Source organism: Mirounga angustirostris, unplaced genomic scaffold, assembly GCF_029215605.1.
Source record: "Mirounga angustirostris isolate CCGP_5_RB_7025 unplaced genomic scaffold, mMirAng1.0.hap1 SCAF_1, whole genome shotgun sequence".
In the NCBI taxonomy this organism is placed as follows: domain Eukaryota; kingdom Metazoa; phylum Chordata; class Mammalia; order Carnivora; family Phocidae; genus Mirounga; species Mirounga angustirostris.
The window spans coordinates 4340528-4353192 of record NW_026991709.1 but is presented as its reverse complement, the minus strand read 5'-3'; the positions used below and the strand labels follow the sequence as shown (position 1 = coordinate 4353192).

The 12665-nt window shown below is 54.2% G+C and overlaps 1 protein-coding gene across 5 annotated transcripts in view; it reads right to left on the bottom strand.

The window, feature by feature from the left end:
- Positions 1–12364, bottom strand: part of C2CD2 (C2 calcium dependent domain containing 2) — a 51734-nt gene extending 39370 nt beyond the window's left edge. For 4 of the 5 annotated variants that reach the window (XM_064578621.1, XM_064578633.1, XM_064578643.1 and 1 more), the window contains exons 1-2: positions 11943–12364; positions 3036–3134 (exon numbers count right to left, since the gene is read on the bottom strand). In XM_064578621.1, the coding sequence (XP_064434691.1) occupies positions 3036–3134; positions 11943–12215 (372 nt within the window). In that variant the 5' untranslated portion in view covers positions 12216–12364. Of the gene's footprint in view, positions 1–3035; positions 3135–10208; positions 10297–11942 lie in introns of those variants that run through there. The other variant, XM_064578651.1, reaches the window with a different exon arrangement.
- Between the last annotated feature and the right edge of the window lie 301 nt (positions 12365–12665).

The window sequence follows — 12665 nt, the reverse complement described above, 5'->3', positions numbered from 1 at the left end:
TGAGAAAGATACAGGCTGGGGCGCCTGGGTGGCTCAGTCGGTTAAGCGACTGCCTTCGGCTCGGGTCATGATCCTGGAGTCCCTGGATCGAGTCCCGCATCGGGCTCCCTGCTCGGCGGGGAGTCTGCTTCTCCCTCTGACCCTCCCCCTCTCATGCTCTCTCTCTCTCATTCTCTCTCTCAAATAAATAAATAAAATCTTTAAAAAAAAAAAAAGAAAAAGAAAGATACAGGCTGATCGTACGGAGCGAGCTGGGGGAGGGAGGGTGACGTCCTTGAAACTATGCTTCTGTATTTCTTTACACCTTTGTTTGTGGTCCCCAAGTAACGTTATAGATTTCCCTCCTCAAGAACTCTGCAGAGCACAGGAAAAACATGACAGAGTGGACAGAGGGTTCAATCTGGTGGGGGGGTAGATCCTAAAAGAAGCAGAACCCGGTTGCTGGCAGCGTCCCGCGCGATGCAGCGGTTCGAGAACACGAGGTCCGGGAGCAACAGTAGAGAGGCCGTGGTACATGCCCGCCTTCCTCTGACGTACCGGCGTTAAGAATCCCCCTCCGGGACACAAGGCAGGAGAAACTCTGATTAACCTGGCTTGATCCCTTCACAAAACGGCGCCTTCAAGCGTGCCGTGGTCAGCCAAGAAGCCCGACCGTGAGTGGGGAAGGCGGTGTGCAGGACCCACGAACTTGGGGGTGTCCTACACCCAACTTCCCAGGAGCCAGCAGGATCCCAGCGGGGGCCCCCCACCGTGGGCGTGCGCAGGCCACAGGCTGGTAAGCGACAGTGGCCCTCGGTCCCCGCTCCAGGACCCACTCTCCCACACCGCTCGGGGGGGGCTGGGGGCCTGACACTGACGGGCCGCCAGCTCACCCCAGGACAGCACCACCTGCAGCCATGACAAGGCAATGACAAGCTCCCATTTCTCACTCGGCCAAGAAAACGTAAGAGTCAAGAACTATGCAGAAACTCATAAAACGAAACAAGCCCCCGTGTGCTATGCCATTTGTCTGCGGGACATAAGAAGCTTCCGAGAATACACTGTGGGCAGCGGTCCCTTCCCGGGGGGCGCAGGGGAAGGAGGCTCCGTGCAGGGGGCCAGGCAGTGGACGGCTGTATCGTTTTTAACTTTTTAATGCGCATGCACCGTTTCTGTAATTGTCTTCAAATAAACACGATTTCACCCTCCCCTTTCTAAAGCTGCTTTTCTGGCACTAAATATCAAGGCCTTTAAAAACGGCCGGTTGCTCTATCCACCTCTCAGCTCCCCACTCTACACCTCCGGGCCCGCCCCGAACACTCCGTGCCTCAGAAACTGGGGCAGTGTCAGAAATCACCAACCAGCAAGTGCCCACCACAAAGGGATTCGGTCCCGATCGGTCAATACTAGAGGGTGCTCGCCGCGCCCAGAGGCACTTCCCATGCAGGGGGAAGCCAACTGCCCTCAGCCCCCCAGTATCATAAAAGCACTGGGCCACCTGCTGGCCCAGCCCCGTCCAGCCCTAACGTGCCACGTGGGTCTTGTTATCCCACGCTACTGCAGCCAATTTCCTGTCATACCCCAATACCTCCCAGAGACTTCCCCACACTCATCACAGGGATAAAACAGCACGTGACTCCAGTGTTGGCAAAGGGGTGGGGAAGGAGAGCCCTCGCAGGGGCCCAGTGGGTGGGGAGCAGCGCTCTGGTGACTAATTCCAGAATAGCTGGTCACTCTGCAGTGGGCATACCTACAGCCTAGCAGCCCCGCGTCCCCCCCATCTACTTCCCTGCTCGCGCCTGAGGAGGCGGGGACAGGAAGCACGCAGGTTCACCGCAGCCTTGTTGTACTACTGGGAACGAGAGAACAACTCCGTTGTCTATGGGTAGAAGATGACGACAGAAGCCTTGCTCCTTCCAGAGCCCCGACCTGTAGGTAAAGCGAAGGAACCAGGGCTGCAAACGCTATGCTAGCGGGGACAGGGAGCAGAATCTGAGGGGGGGGCGGGTTCTGGGGCTGGAGTGCTCGCCTTCTCCAGCCAGGTCACGCCGGTGTCTCCCCCCAACCCCGTCTGCTAAACAGCACATTTGAGACCCTACAGTAAAACGTAGACACATACAAGCCTTGTATTTCAGAGGAAGTCTCTTAGGAGTTTTTATAGATACTTTTCATTAAAAAAAAAATCTTTTAAATTATTTACGGTACGTGATCAGACTAATAAGTAACTTCAGCCCGTGAACAACCACTTACTGTAAAATGAGCTCAACAAAGCATCGAGTTGGCTCAAATCTAGGTGTCATATATATACACAAACACAAATATATGCATTTTAATGAGATGATTCACATAGCATTTAATTTGTCCATTTAAACTGTGTAATTCAAGGTTTTTTTAAGAATTATTTATTTATTTGAGATAGAGCAGAGGGAGGGGCAGAGGGAGAGAGAGAATCCCAAGCAGACTCCCCGCTGAGCATGGAGCCCGACTCGGAGCTCGATCCCACGACCCTGAGATTGTCACCTGAGCCAAAATCAAGAGTCAGACTCTTAACGGACTGAGCCACCCAGGCGCCCCCAATTCAATGGTTTTTAACCTATTTCACAGAGTTGTATGGCCATCAGCACCACCGCTTTCAGAACCTTATCATCACCCCACAAAGACACCCCGCACCCACGGGCAGTCACTCTGCAACCCCCCACCCAGTGCGAGGCAATGTAGCCACCCCGGATAGGCCACATAAACGGAGCCACGCGAGATGTGCCTTCTGGGACTGGCCTTTTGTGCTCAGCGAGGTGTCTTCAAGGCCCATGCACATGGCACGTGCCAGAATCTCCTTCTTTTTCAAGGCGAAATACTAGTCCATTGTGTGGATCTACCAGGTTTTATTTATCCATCCATCAGTTGATAGACCACACTTAAATTTTTTTTTTACATTTTTAAGGTGTCCATATTTTCAGTAATCCTAAAACAGAATAACCCCCCCCCCCCAACCTGAGCTTTGAATTCACTCTCTCAGTCGGGAAAGGCCCGCGGCAGGTGACCGCGTCCCAGCTCACCTTCTCCTGGGCGGACCTGGCCACGCTCGAGACTCGCCGCACGGCCAGCTCGAGGGGCTGCTGCAGAGGGTCCTCCTCGAAGGACAGGAACAGCGGGCCCTGGAACAGAAGGAGAGGCACGGTGAGGGCACGTCAGCATGGGGCGGCCCCGTCACGATTATATACTGGGGAGAAAGCTCTGCAAACCTGGGAACCCTTCAGTTAAAGCTGTGCTTCCATCAGCAGCGGGGGTCAAATATCGCTCACAATATAACGCGCTCGGGGCTAGGTTCGGTTACCAGAGAGGGACAGGAAGCCAGGAACGCACAACAAAACCAGACATGTGGCAATAAAGATGGCAAAGGGGGTTCTGAACACTCGAGTTTACAAGGGGCAGGGTGCTGGGTGTGGCGCTGAAGGTCCAGCTCACTATCTGGCCAAGCACAGCAGGGCCAAGGGCTCTGTCCTCTGCTCCTTTTGCCAGAAGAAAGAAGTTCTCTCTGGTTTTAGAGAATCCCTTCTCCCTGCTCCACGTGGTGCACCGCCTTCCTCTCCCACCAACCAGTGGTAAGTGGGCAGGAACCCCCAGGGGCCAGCCACCTCTCCCTGGAATTTGAAATTCCTTGGCTAAAAATGAACCAGCCAGCTGGCTGTGCCCAAGGAGCGGATTCCTGAGCCCCTGCTTCACAGACCGTTGGGGCTGCCAGGCTCCTGCTGCCCAAGGTCTCCTGGTTCCACTCTGCCTTGGGCTCTGTGCACCTTACCACACCCTGTGAGTAAACCCCTCCGTTGTGTGTCAGCCCATGTCCCTTTTCGGTCTTGCAACTAAAGATCTCCAAAGGAGAGATGTGCAATTACATTAACAGGACCACATGGCAAGACTCATGTTTTATAAAAGAAACCTGGGTGGCTCAGGCATTAAGTGTCTGTCTTCGGCTCAGGTCATGATCCCAGGGTCCTGGGATCAAGCACCGCACCGGGCTCCCTGCGCCGCGGAGAGCCTGCTTCTCCCTCTCCCACTCCCCCTGCTTGTGTTCCCTCTCTCTCTATGTCTCTCTGTCGAATAAATAAATAAAATCTTTAAAAAAATGAATAAATAAAAATAAGTTCTTGTGGAGGCCGAAGGCTTACGCCGCCATCACGACCCTGGAGTGAAACCCTTCCTGATGCGCTCTAAGAAGTGCCTCACTGTCTCGTAAGTTCTGATTGGGTGGTAAAAAAACATATATTCAACCTCCCAACTTCCCACCCTCTGTCATCATGTCAGACACTCTCCACGTGGCCAGCCATTCGCAACTACAGGCCACGATCGAGGGCAGGAGAATAAAATGGTACGAGATGGCACCAAAGTTCCTCTGACAAGCAGGGTGCAAATGAGCAAGCCGTGAAGTTATCCTGGGGCTATTTCTTAAGAATTCCCGATGACCAAGAGTGAACCTAAAAGACCCAGAACGTTCTCACTTACAGGCATCCGACCATGCCCTGCTTTAGCAACATCTATCTCACCCCCTAAAATCATCAGGGGAGAATTAAATCTACTTCTCAAGAGTGATGAAGTCACCCTTTGGGCTGCTCCGCAGACGTTCTCCACGGCTGGAGCTTGTTTGGCTGTGAGCTCCGGGCCAGGGGCCAGGGAGGGAATGGGCGGGCCGGCCGGGGCGGGCAGGGGTGCTCGCGGCTGCCCACACAGCCTGGTGAAGCAGCTGCAGCTACAGGGGACCTCAAGCACCCTGGAAACCCCGGTATCGGTGGATGCGCTCTCTACTCTCCTCCCTCTGACACCTTCTATTTTAAAACCCGGAAAAGATTTTGCTGGGAAATTGAACGTCAAGGGGTGGGCGCCCAAAGGAAATGAATTATTGAGTTAAAATAAAGACGCAAGGTTCCCTTGCCCTTCCAAAGGGCCCGGTCCTAGGGTTGCAGGAAGCCCAGCGTGCAGGCGGGACACAAGCCCTCGCTGATGCACCTCTCACACTCTGTCCATGTGCAGACACGGCCTCACTCAGACCAGAGCAGGGCTTTACGTCCCCAGGGAAAAGCAACACGCAGGAGTCACCAGGAAGACACCGAGAAAAGAAAAACACGAGGAGGACTAGCCCCACCCGACGTGAAAACACACCGCAGAACCTCAGTAACTCCAGCTGTGCGGTCCGGGTGCGGGGACACACAACGGACCAGTGGACCAGACCAGCGTGTCCACCACACCCCCAAACGCGCGGAGAAACTTCATGACAAACGCGGCATCCCAAATCACTAGGTTAAAAAATTGGATTTTTAAAAAATCAGGATGTGGGAGGAACCCCCGAAGGAATACAAACAAACAAATGAACCTAACCGCATTACCCACGAAAGCCATCACCGCCTGAAGGGGTGGGAGAACACAGAGCTAACCTTAGAAACTCTGGATGACGACATCCCGACTGCGTAAATGCATAACCTGGTCCGTAAGTGTGTTTCTCACAGGGGAGCGGGTCAGCGATGCAGAAACTGCTTCATGTGTCTACGAGAACTGACCAGGTAAGTCACCATGTCAGAGACAGGAAGGGCCAGACGCCTGCCTCTTGGAGAGGGAGAACAGAAGTGAGGAAAGGAGAGTTATCGGGACTCTGCTGCTGAATGAGAATCTGAGGTATCAGCCTCCAGGCAGACAGAAAGGTACAGAACAACAGACACGAGCCTGTGAGTGTGCGGGCAAACACAGCCATACCTCCTAGCTCTGTCTACTAGAAGGGCCTAGAAGCCATGAGACCGCAGCAGTAACAAGCACGTCTGATGCCCAGACCTTGGTTTCTTTTTTTTTTTTTAAGATTTTATTTATTTATTTGACAGAGAGAGATACAGCGAGAGAGGGAACACAAGCAGGGGGAGTGGGAGAGGGAGATGCTTCTCCACAGCTGGGAAGCTGAGCAAGGAGCCAGATGCGGGGCTCGATCCCAGGACCCCGGGATCATGACCTGAGCCAAAGGCAGACGCCTAACGATTGAGCCACCCAGGTGCCCCCAGACCTTGGTTTCTAAACACTTCTCCAATAAAAGGTATCAGTGCGGCTCGAAGCAGTGGCTGAGCCTGGGGCTGGAAGAGCGGAAAATAAAAAATGCGAGATGAGTCTAGAACAAACATCTTGTGGAATCATGAAGAAGAGAAGTGCTAAATCGATAGATATTTATGTATCTTGATGGCGGAACACAAGAGAGCAATTCCGCCAACCAAGCAAGCAGCCATGGCATCAGATTATAAGCTGCAGAATAAAATAAATATCTGTGAGTCCACATGGAGACAAGTCATTGAGGGCATGGAGAAGTGGGAGCTCTTTCTCGCAGGAGAATTGCCATGAATCCACGTAGAAGGAGAGAAGGAAACAGAGAACCATCATCCAGCAGACCAGATACACGATGGATGCCAAAATCAGTGAGAAGGTTGACGAGTAACAGGACTTGTAACAGTCTCAAAGTAGCTCCCCAAGATAGCTCTTCACCACCAAGGGGATGACAAGAGAAGAGACACAAGGTATAAGGAAGAAAACCCAGCAGAAACCGCCCTCACCAGGGGATCAAGGCCAATGCCCCCTCAGTAAAAACTCTGACGTCACAAAGCCCATGCTACAGGACATTAATAGGGGCACATCACTTCTGTGGTTTGTATAACCTCGGTCCAAGCCTGTGAAAACACCAAATTGAGCGACATTTGGCAAAATAACCATCAGTCCTCTTCCAAGGTCGTGAGCTGTCAAGGTCGTGAAAAACAAGGAAAGACTAGGGAACTGTTACGGACTTTGCAAGACTGGGAGAAGTCGTAGCTCAGTGCCCTGTGGGACCTAATGGGATCCTGGAACAATAAAAGGAAACTGGTAGACTAGGTGAAATTCAAGTCAGGCCTTCAGTTTAAAGGGTTTGTGCCCATGTTAATTTCTTACATGTCACGTTGTTAATATCACTGCACTAGGAATTATGGTAACATTGTGCCAATGTTAATTTCTTGGTTCTGATGTTGCCTGTGGTTATGTAAGGCTGGGTGAGGAATGTATGGAAACTCTGAATTATCTTTGCAACTTTTCTATGTATCTAAAAGCAGTGAAAAATAAAAAAAAAAAAAAATTTTTTTTAAGGGAGACTTTACAAGGAAACAGCCCACCTTTATTGGCTATTTGCTAAATACCTCACACAGACCTCATCCCGCTCACAGCGGATTCTGTTTTCCAGACTGAACCCAAAGTCATTCTCCCCTACAGATGAAGCACAGAGAAGTCAGGGCTTGCCCAAGGTCACACAGCCCCGGAATTGCCTTCCAGCCTCAGCAGTGCAAACACCGCTTCTTCCAAGCTGCTCAAGAAGTCCCCTCCCGCCTCAGCAACCCACGACCTGGCCGATGGGAATGGAAGTTAGCTTTGGCTGCATTTTAGTTGACGTTAACACTACACCCACTCTTCCTTCCCCTCAATTCCTGTCTCTGGGAGAATGGGTGAGGGCAAAGAACAGCCGGAACTGGAGCCTAGTCCCAGGTTTCACATTGGCAATTTGCAAAGTCATCAGTGAGCCTCCTTGACTGTTGATTCTTTAGAAGTGAAAAACAAAGCACATTAAACAGCTTGTCTTGCCCAGGCTTGGCCAGCTCCCAAGGAGGGAAGGCCTGTGTCCAGACGGGGTGATGCACATCGCCACCATTCCTCCCCATCTGGTGACAAGTTCCTACCAGGGCCTGTCATTCATCCCCTGGCCGCCGCCTGCTCTGAGCCTGCCTTGTGCTGGGCACCGAGGCGGCTGTGCCCAGAAAGACAGGGCTCTCTGGGCTCGTCCACAATCTCGGGAGCTGATGAGGACACAAGGTGTGGTGACAGGACAGGTGGCCTGGGTGGGAGTGGGGCAGCACCCTCTTGGATGGGAGGATGGAGGACCTCTGCGCTGAGACCTGAAGGTTTATAGAAGTCAAAGAATGAGAAAGGTTAATTAAGTGTTCAAGACGAAAGGAATGACCTATGGGAAGGCCCCACATGGGAGAGAACCCTGAATGTTTGAGCAGCAGAAAGGCAATCGGTTAGGGGGCGGGGCAGATCCACAGCCCTGACCCAAAGTCACCTTCATGTTCTTGCCAACTGACCTCCCATATCGTGGCCACCGACGCTGCTCAGGGAGTTTAGATTTTTGTGAGCGCCACTCAAAGTTGGTTGTGAAATAGGAAAACTGTGAAGTCTTGTTGCTGTGTTCACTTTTTAAAATGTCAAAGCTCATATACAAGTCAGAGCTATTAATAACACGTTTTAAGTTCACACAGCGTCTTTTTTTTTTTTTTTACAAAGACCACAAATGGTCCCACAGTCTTGGTCATTTGCATTGAGAACATTCCTCTGAAAAAAATCCTCAGGCAAATGACTAAAGCAACAAATAGTTTTGGTGACCCTCCTGACTCAGGGCCTCTGCCAAGCTGGGCAGTCCAGTCCTAGACGAGCCCAGAACACCAGCCACAGGACACAGCCCTCGCTCTGCAGCCACTGTTCCCCACATGTGGCCCAGCAGCATCAGACTTGGGAGGGGCTGCCTGTCCACAAGGATTCTGGCTTCCAAAGCCTCCCAGGTGGGTGTTGGGGTAACTGGAGGGGTAACTGATGATCACCACAAACCACTTCATAAACGTGCACAGAAGTCAGGGGGTATTGGTTTCCAGGCTAGCAACTGAGCCAGCTCTAGGAGCTTTCTGTTCTCCGTGACTGAAGGGCCACCAGGTCAACAGGAATCCGGCGTTTGCGGCACCAGAGCGGAGACGTCACTGGGTGGGAGGGACCCTGATTGACTGGGGGCTGGCTGAGGGACAGGTGTGCACCCAGGCGAGAAGCTACCTGGGGAGCCCGTGAAGACCACGGTATGCTCCCTGCGCTCTGCCAACCTACCAAGTCCGAACTGGGGGGTTGGGGAGCGTGTGGATTTTCTCAAAGCTCTCTGGGCAGCTCGCCTGGGCTTTCAAAACACCTGGCATCTGCCTGACCAGCTGGTACAGCGGCAATGGTTTCCCCTGTGTCTCCCTAAATCACCACCCTGTCTAGTTTACAAATGCTTCTGGAGTGAGGGCTGGAGCCCTAGGGGCCCGTCTGACACAGGAAGCCTGCACTGCCATAGTCGATGGTCAGGGTCAAAGGAGAGCCCACAAGTTAGCGACCAGCCCTCAGATGCCGGGAGATACGAGCCCCATCGTTAGGACAGCAGGTCAAACAATCACACCCTTTCCTCCTTTCCCGCTGTGCCTCAGTGAACGGAGCATGTGGGTCTCAAAGTTGAACTTGCCGTCCATGGGGGGATGTGACAACAGACGCGGGCGGACCACACCAACACCTGCCCAGGAGCTAGGTCAGCCCGGGCAAGCCTCTCCAGCAGACGGAGGGCACTCTGTACAGGAGTTTAGGGTCCCTTCCAGTCTTAAAATTCAAGGCTGGAGCAGAGCTTAAATTGGGAGGAGCTCCTGTCTCCATCTACAGAGAATTCCCTCTGCATGGAAGATGCCAGGCATGGTTAACTGCCATCCGGCGAGTCCTCAAGCTCCAGTGACAGGTGGAGAAGTGGTCCCCCAGGGCAGGGCAGGGCAGGGGCGGGCGAGCACCACTAAGCTGTTGCTCTCCAGAGGAGGGCAGGCTCCAAGCATCAACCCTAATCGGGGATTAGTGGGAGTCAGTGGGAATGGAGCTGGAGGAGGACAAAGGGAAACTCCTGCGGGGCCGGCCGCCAGGGTCGGGACACCCACTCACGCCACACCAGCTCACCCAGTGCAGTGGCAGTGGCGGGCCCGAGACAGCAGGCCATGCCCAGTCACTTACCCAGATCCTATCTGTCTGCAAAACCTGTCATTTGATTTCAAATCAAGCAATGCTTCCAGGCATCAGGGAGGGCAGAGGTTTCCACCACACACACACAACCAATCCGCCTGACAACACAATCACAACCAAACTGCATCCTCCCAAACCATGAGAGAAGACTCGGCACATTTGCAGCTTGACGCCGGGGTATTGCTACTTCCAGGCAGGAGTCTGCAATGACTGATGTCTAAAGCTCCACGGTACGTGGTCAGTAGCAGGTAGAGAAGACAGGACATGCAAACCAAATCTCTGTCTCCCAGAACAGAGTCCCTCCTGCTCCCACACAAAAATGCAGGTGATCTGGGTGAAAGCTTCAGGCATTTTTTTTTTTTTTTTTTTGGTATTCTCTGCTTTACCTGACCAAGCAAAGACAAATCCCAGAGCAGCGTGTTCCTCCTTTCTTCTTCAACATGCCGTTCGCATGCATGGGCAATCTGGAAGCATCCTATCTAAGGCAATCCTATTTTCTGAAGCCAATCAAGAAATGTCATGACATGAAGCAACATGATGTAAGCAGGACTATCCCAAATCTGCAGGAGGCAAGAGTCCCACGGTTAGAAGCGAAGGCTTCTACAGATCATTCAGCCCATACTTGCTCAAATTTTGCAGAGAACTGGGGCAAGGCTCCCACCTGCGCACACCACCAGCCCAGAGTAAACTCAGCCGCAGAACCCAGGCCTGTGATAACAGGTCAGTTAGGGCGCCAAAGGTCACATGGCTTTAGATGCGGCGGTGGCTGGCTCGGTCAGTAGAGCATGCGACTCTTGATCTCAGAGTTGTAAGTTCAAGCCCCATGTTGGGTGTGGAGCCTACTTAAAAAGAGGGGGTCGGGGAGAGATGGGGTGGTTCCCCTGAATAGGAGATGTCCAGCTCTGGACAGCTGGGGTACAGATTCTAGGCATCAAGACAGACGGCAGTCAACTGACCTTTGAAGGCTTTTTTCATCCAAAAGGTATAGTGAATTTTATAGTTCAGAACACGCGGTCTTTTGAGTTAATGAATTTATACTCATTTACACTCAAAGACTTCTTGTTCTTAAAATCCATGGCTATGTGAGTCAAGGCCATGGCGCAAAGACCAGGCAGAGGGCCCCCTAGGGAATATTTCGGGGGGTGAGGGATCCAGACATGAAGCACTCACTACTTTTAAAGTGAATGGCCACAGGCTTCTCCACGGAGCCTCGCAAGCAGGTGGAGGAACCAGGTGGAGGAACACAAAAGCAAGGGTGATGAGCAAAGGCTGGTCAGGCACTTCCCCAAACACACCAGGCCTTAATTCCTCTCAGGGAATGCCCAGAAATTGTAGACGCCAGGAGCTTGTCATGAAATGAAGATGTCTTAAAAGTAAAAATAAGTCACCAAGGAATTAATTGGAAGACACAACCGCGGGAGAGTGTGGTGGCAGAATGAGTTAGTGAGCCCCCCAGCTGGGAGGGCGGAAGCAGCTGAGTTCAGTGCCCGCTCTGCCACCCACAGGCCGTGTGAGCTTGGGCCGGTCACCTAACCTGTCTAGGCCTCAGTTTCCCCACCTGTAAAATGTGGACAACACCTCCGTCCCAGGAGTTGTGAGGGTCCAAAGAGAAGATATATGTACTGAAAGTCCCCAAGACCATGTCTGGCAGGTGGCTGGCCCACAACAAAAGCCACTACTTCCATAAGCCAAGGGGTGCAAACCTTTGGGAAATATGTTCTTGGAAAAAATTCATTTCTATAGATGGAATCATATTTGGGTCACAGTTATTCATCTGTCAGGTGTGAAAGCAGTAAGTATCCAGCTGGGTACCTGAAGCCACCTGGGACTCCAGGAAGGGCAGTGGGCCCTCGGACAAGTCCCATCCAAGGCCAGCCAGCGTGTCCCTGCGGTGGAGCCCGGGGCCCGGCACACCTGATGGGTGGTGAACACCATCTAATCGCTTTGTCTTGATTCCCCTCTCCGGGTCTTTCTCCTAACTTTCAAGAATGCTCTGCCGCGGGGAAGGCTCACTTCCACCAGTCTGGGGCCGTGGCGAGGCTCCAGGGAAGAGCTCTGCCCTTACGGCCGGCACCCGGCCATCAGCCTCGCAGCCACGACCCGCCCTCACAGACACTCACCCCTTTCCGTTTGGCCTCATCATTCAGGGCGGTCACCCAGGCGGCCTGCCACCGGCTCCTCCAGCTGTTCAGCGTCAGGATCCAGGCGAGCAGCGCGTCGGACTCGGGGCGCCGGCCCTCGCCAGGCTCGGCAGCCCGCCGCGGGGGCCGGGGTCGCGCCCTGGCCAGCGCCCACTGCGCCAGGTACAGGCCCACCGTGCCCAGGGCCACGACGAAGAGCGACACCAAGACCAGCCACTGGACCTCACCGAGCCACGAGCTCAGGCGGGACATGGTGATGGCGCATACCCGGCGCGCCTCGCCCCGACTTGCCAGGGCAGCCCCGGGCCTGGGGGGCGCAGAGCCCGCGGGCGGCGAGCTCAGGACATGAGCGCGCGGCCGGCCCGGCTCGCGGGGGTCGGGGGGGGCGTGGACGGGGCGCGGCGGGGCTGGGTCGGCGGCTGGCGGCGCGGGCCCGGAGGAAATGCCCGGCCGGCGCACGACGGCCGCGGCCCGGGACTGCGCCCCGGCCCCGCACACCTGGAAAATGGGGACGCGGCGCTCGGCGTTCCCGACTCGCGCGTCTGGGCAGGTCCCGGGCCGCGGCCGGCGCGCTTCCTCCTCCGCGCGCCGCCCCGGGCGTCCCGCCCGCGGCCCAGCAGTGGCCGGAGGAGGCTCGGGCCGGGGCGGGGCGGGGGCGGGGCCTGGCGCGGGGGCGGGGCCTGCGGGGCCAGGACCGCCCTG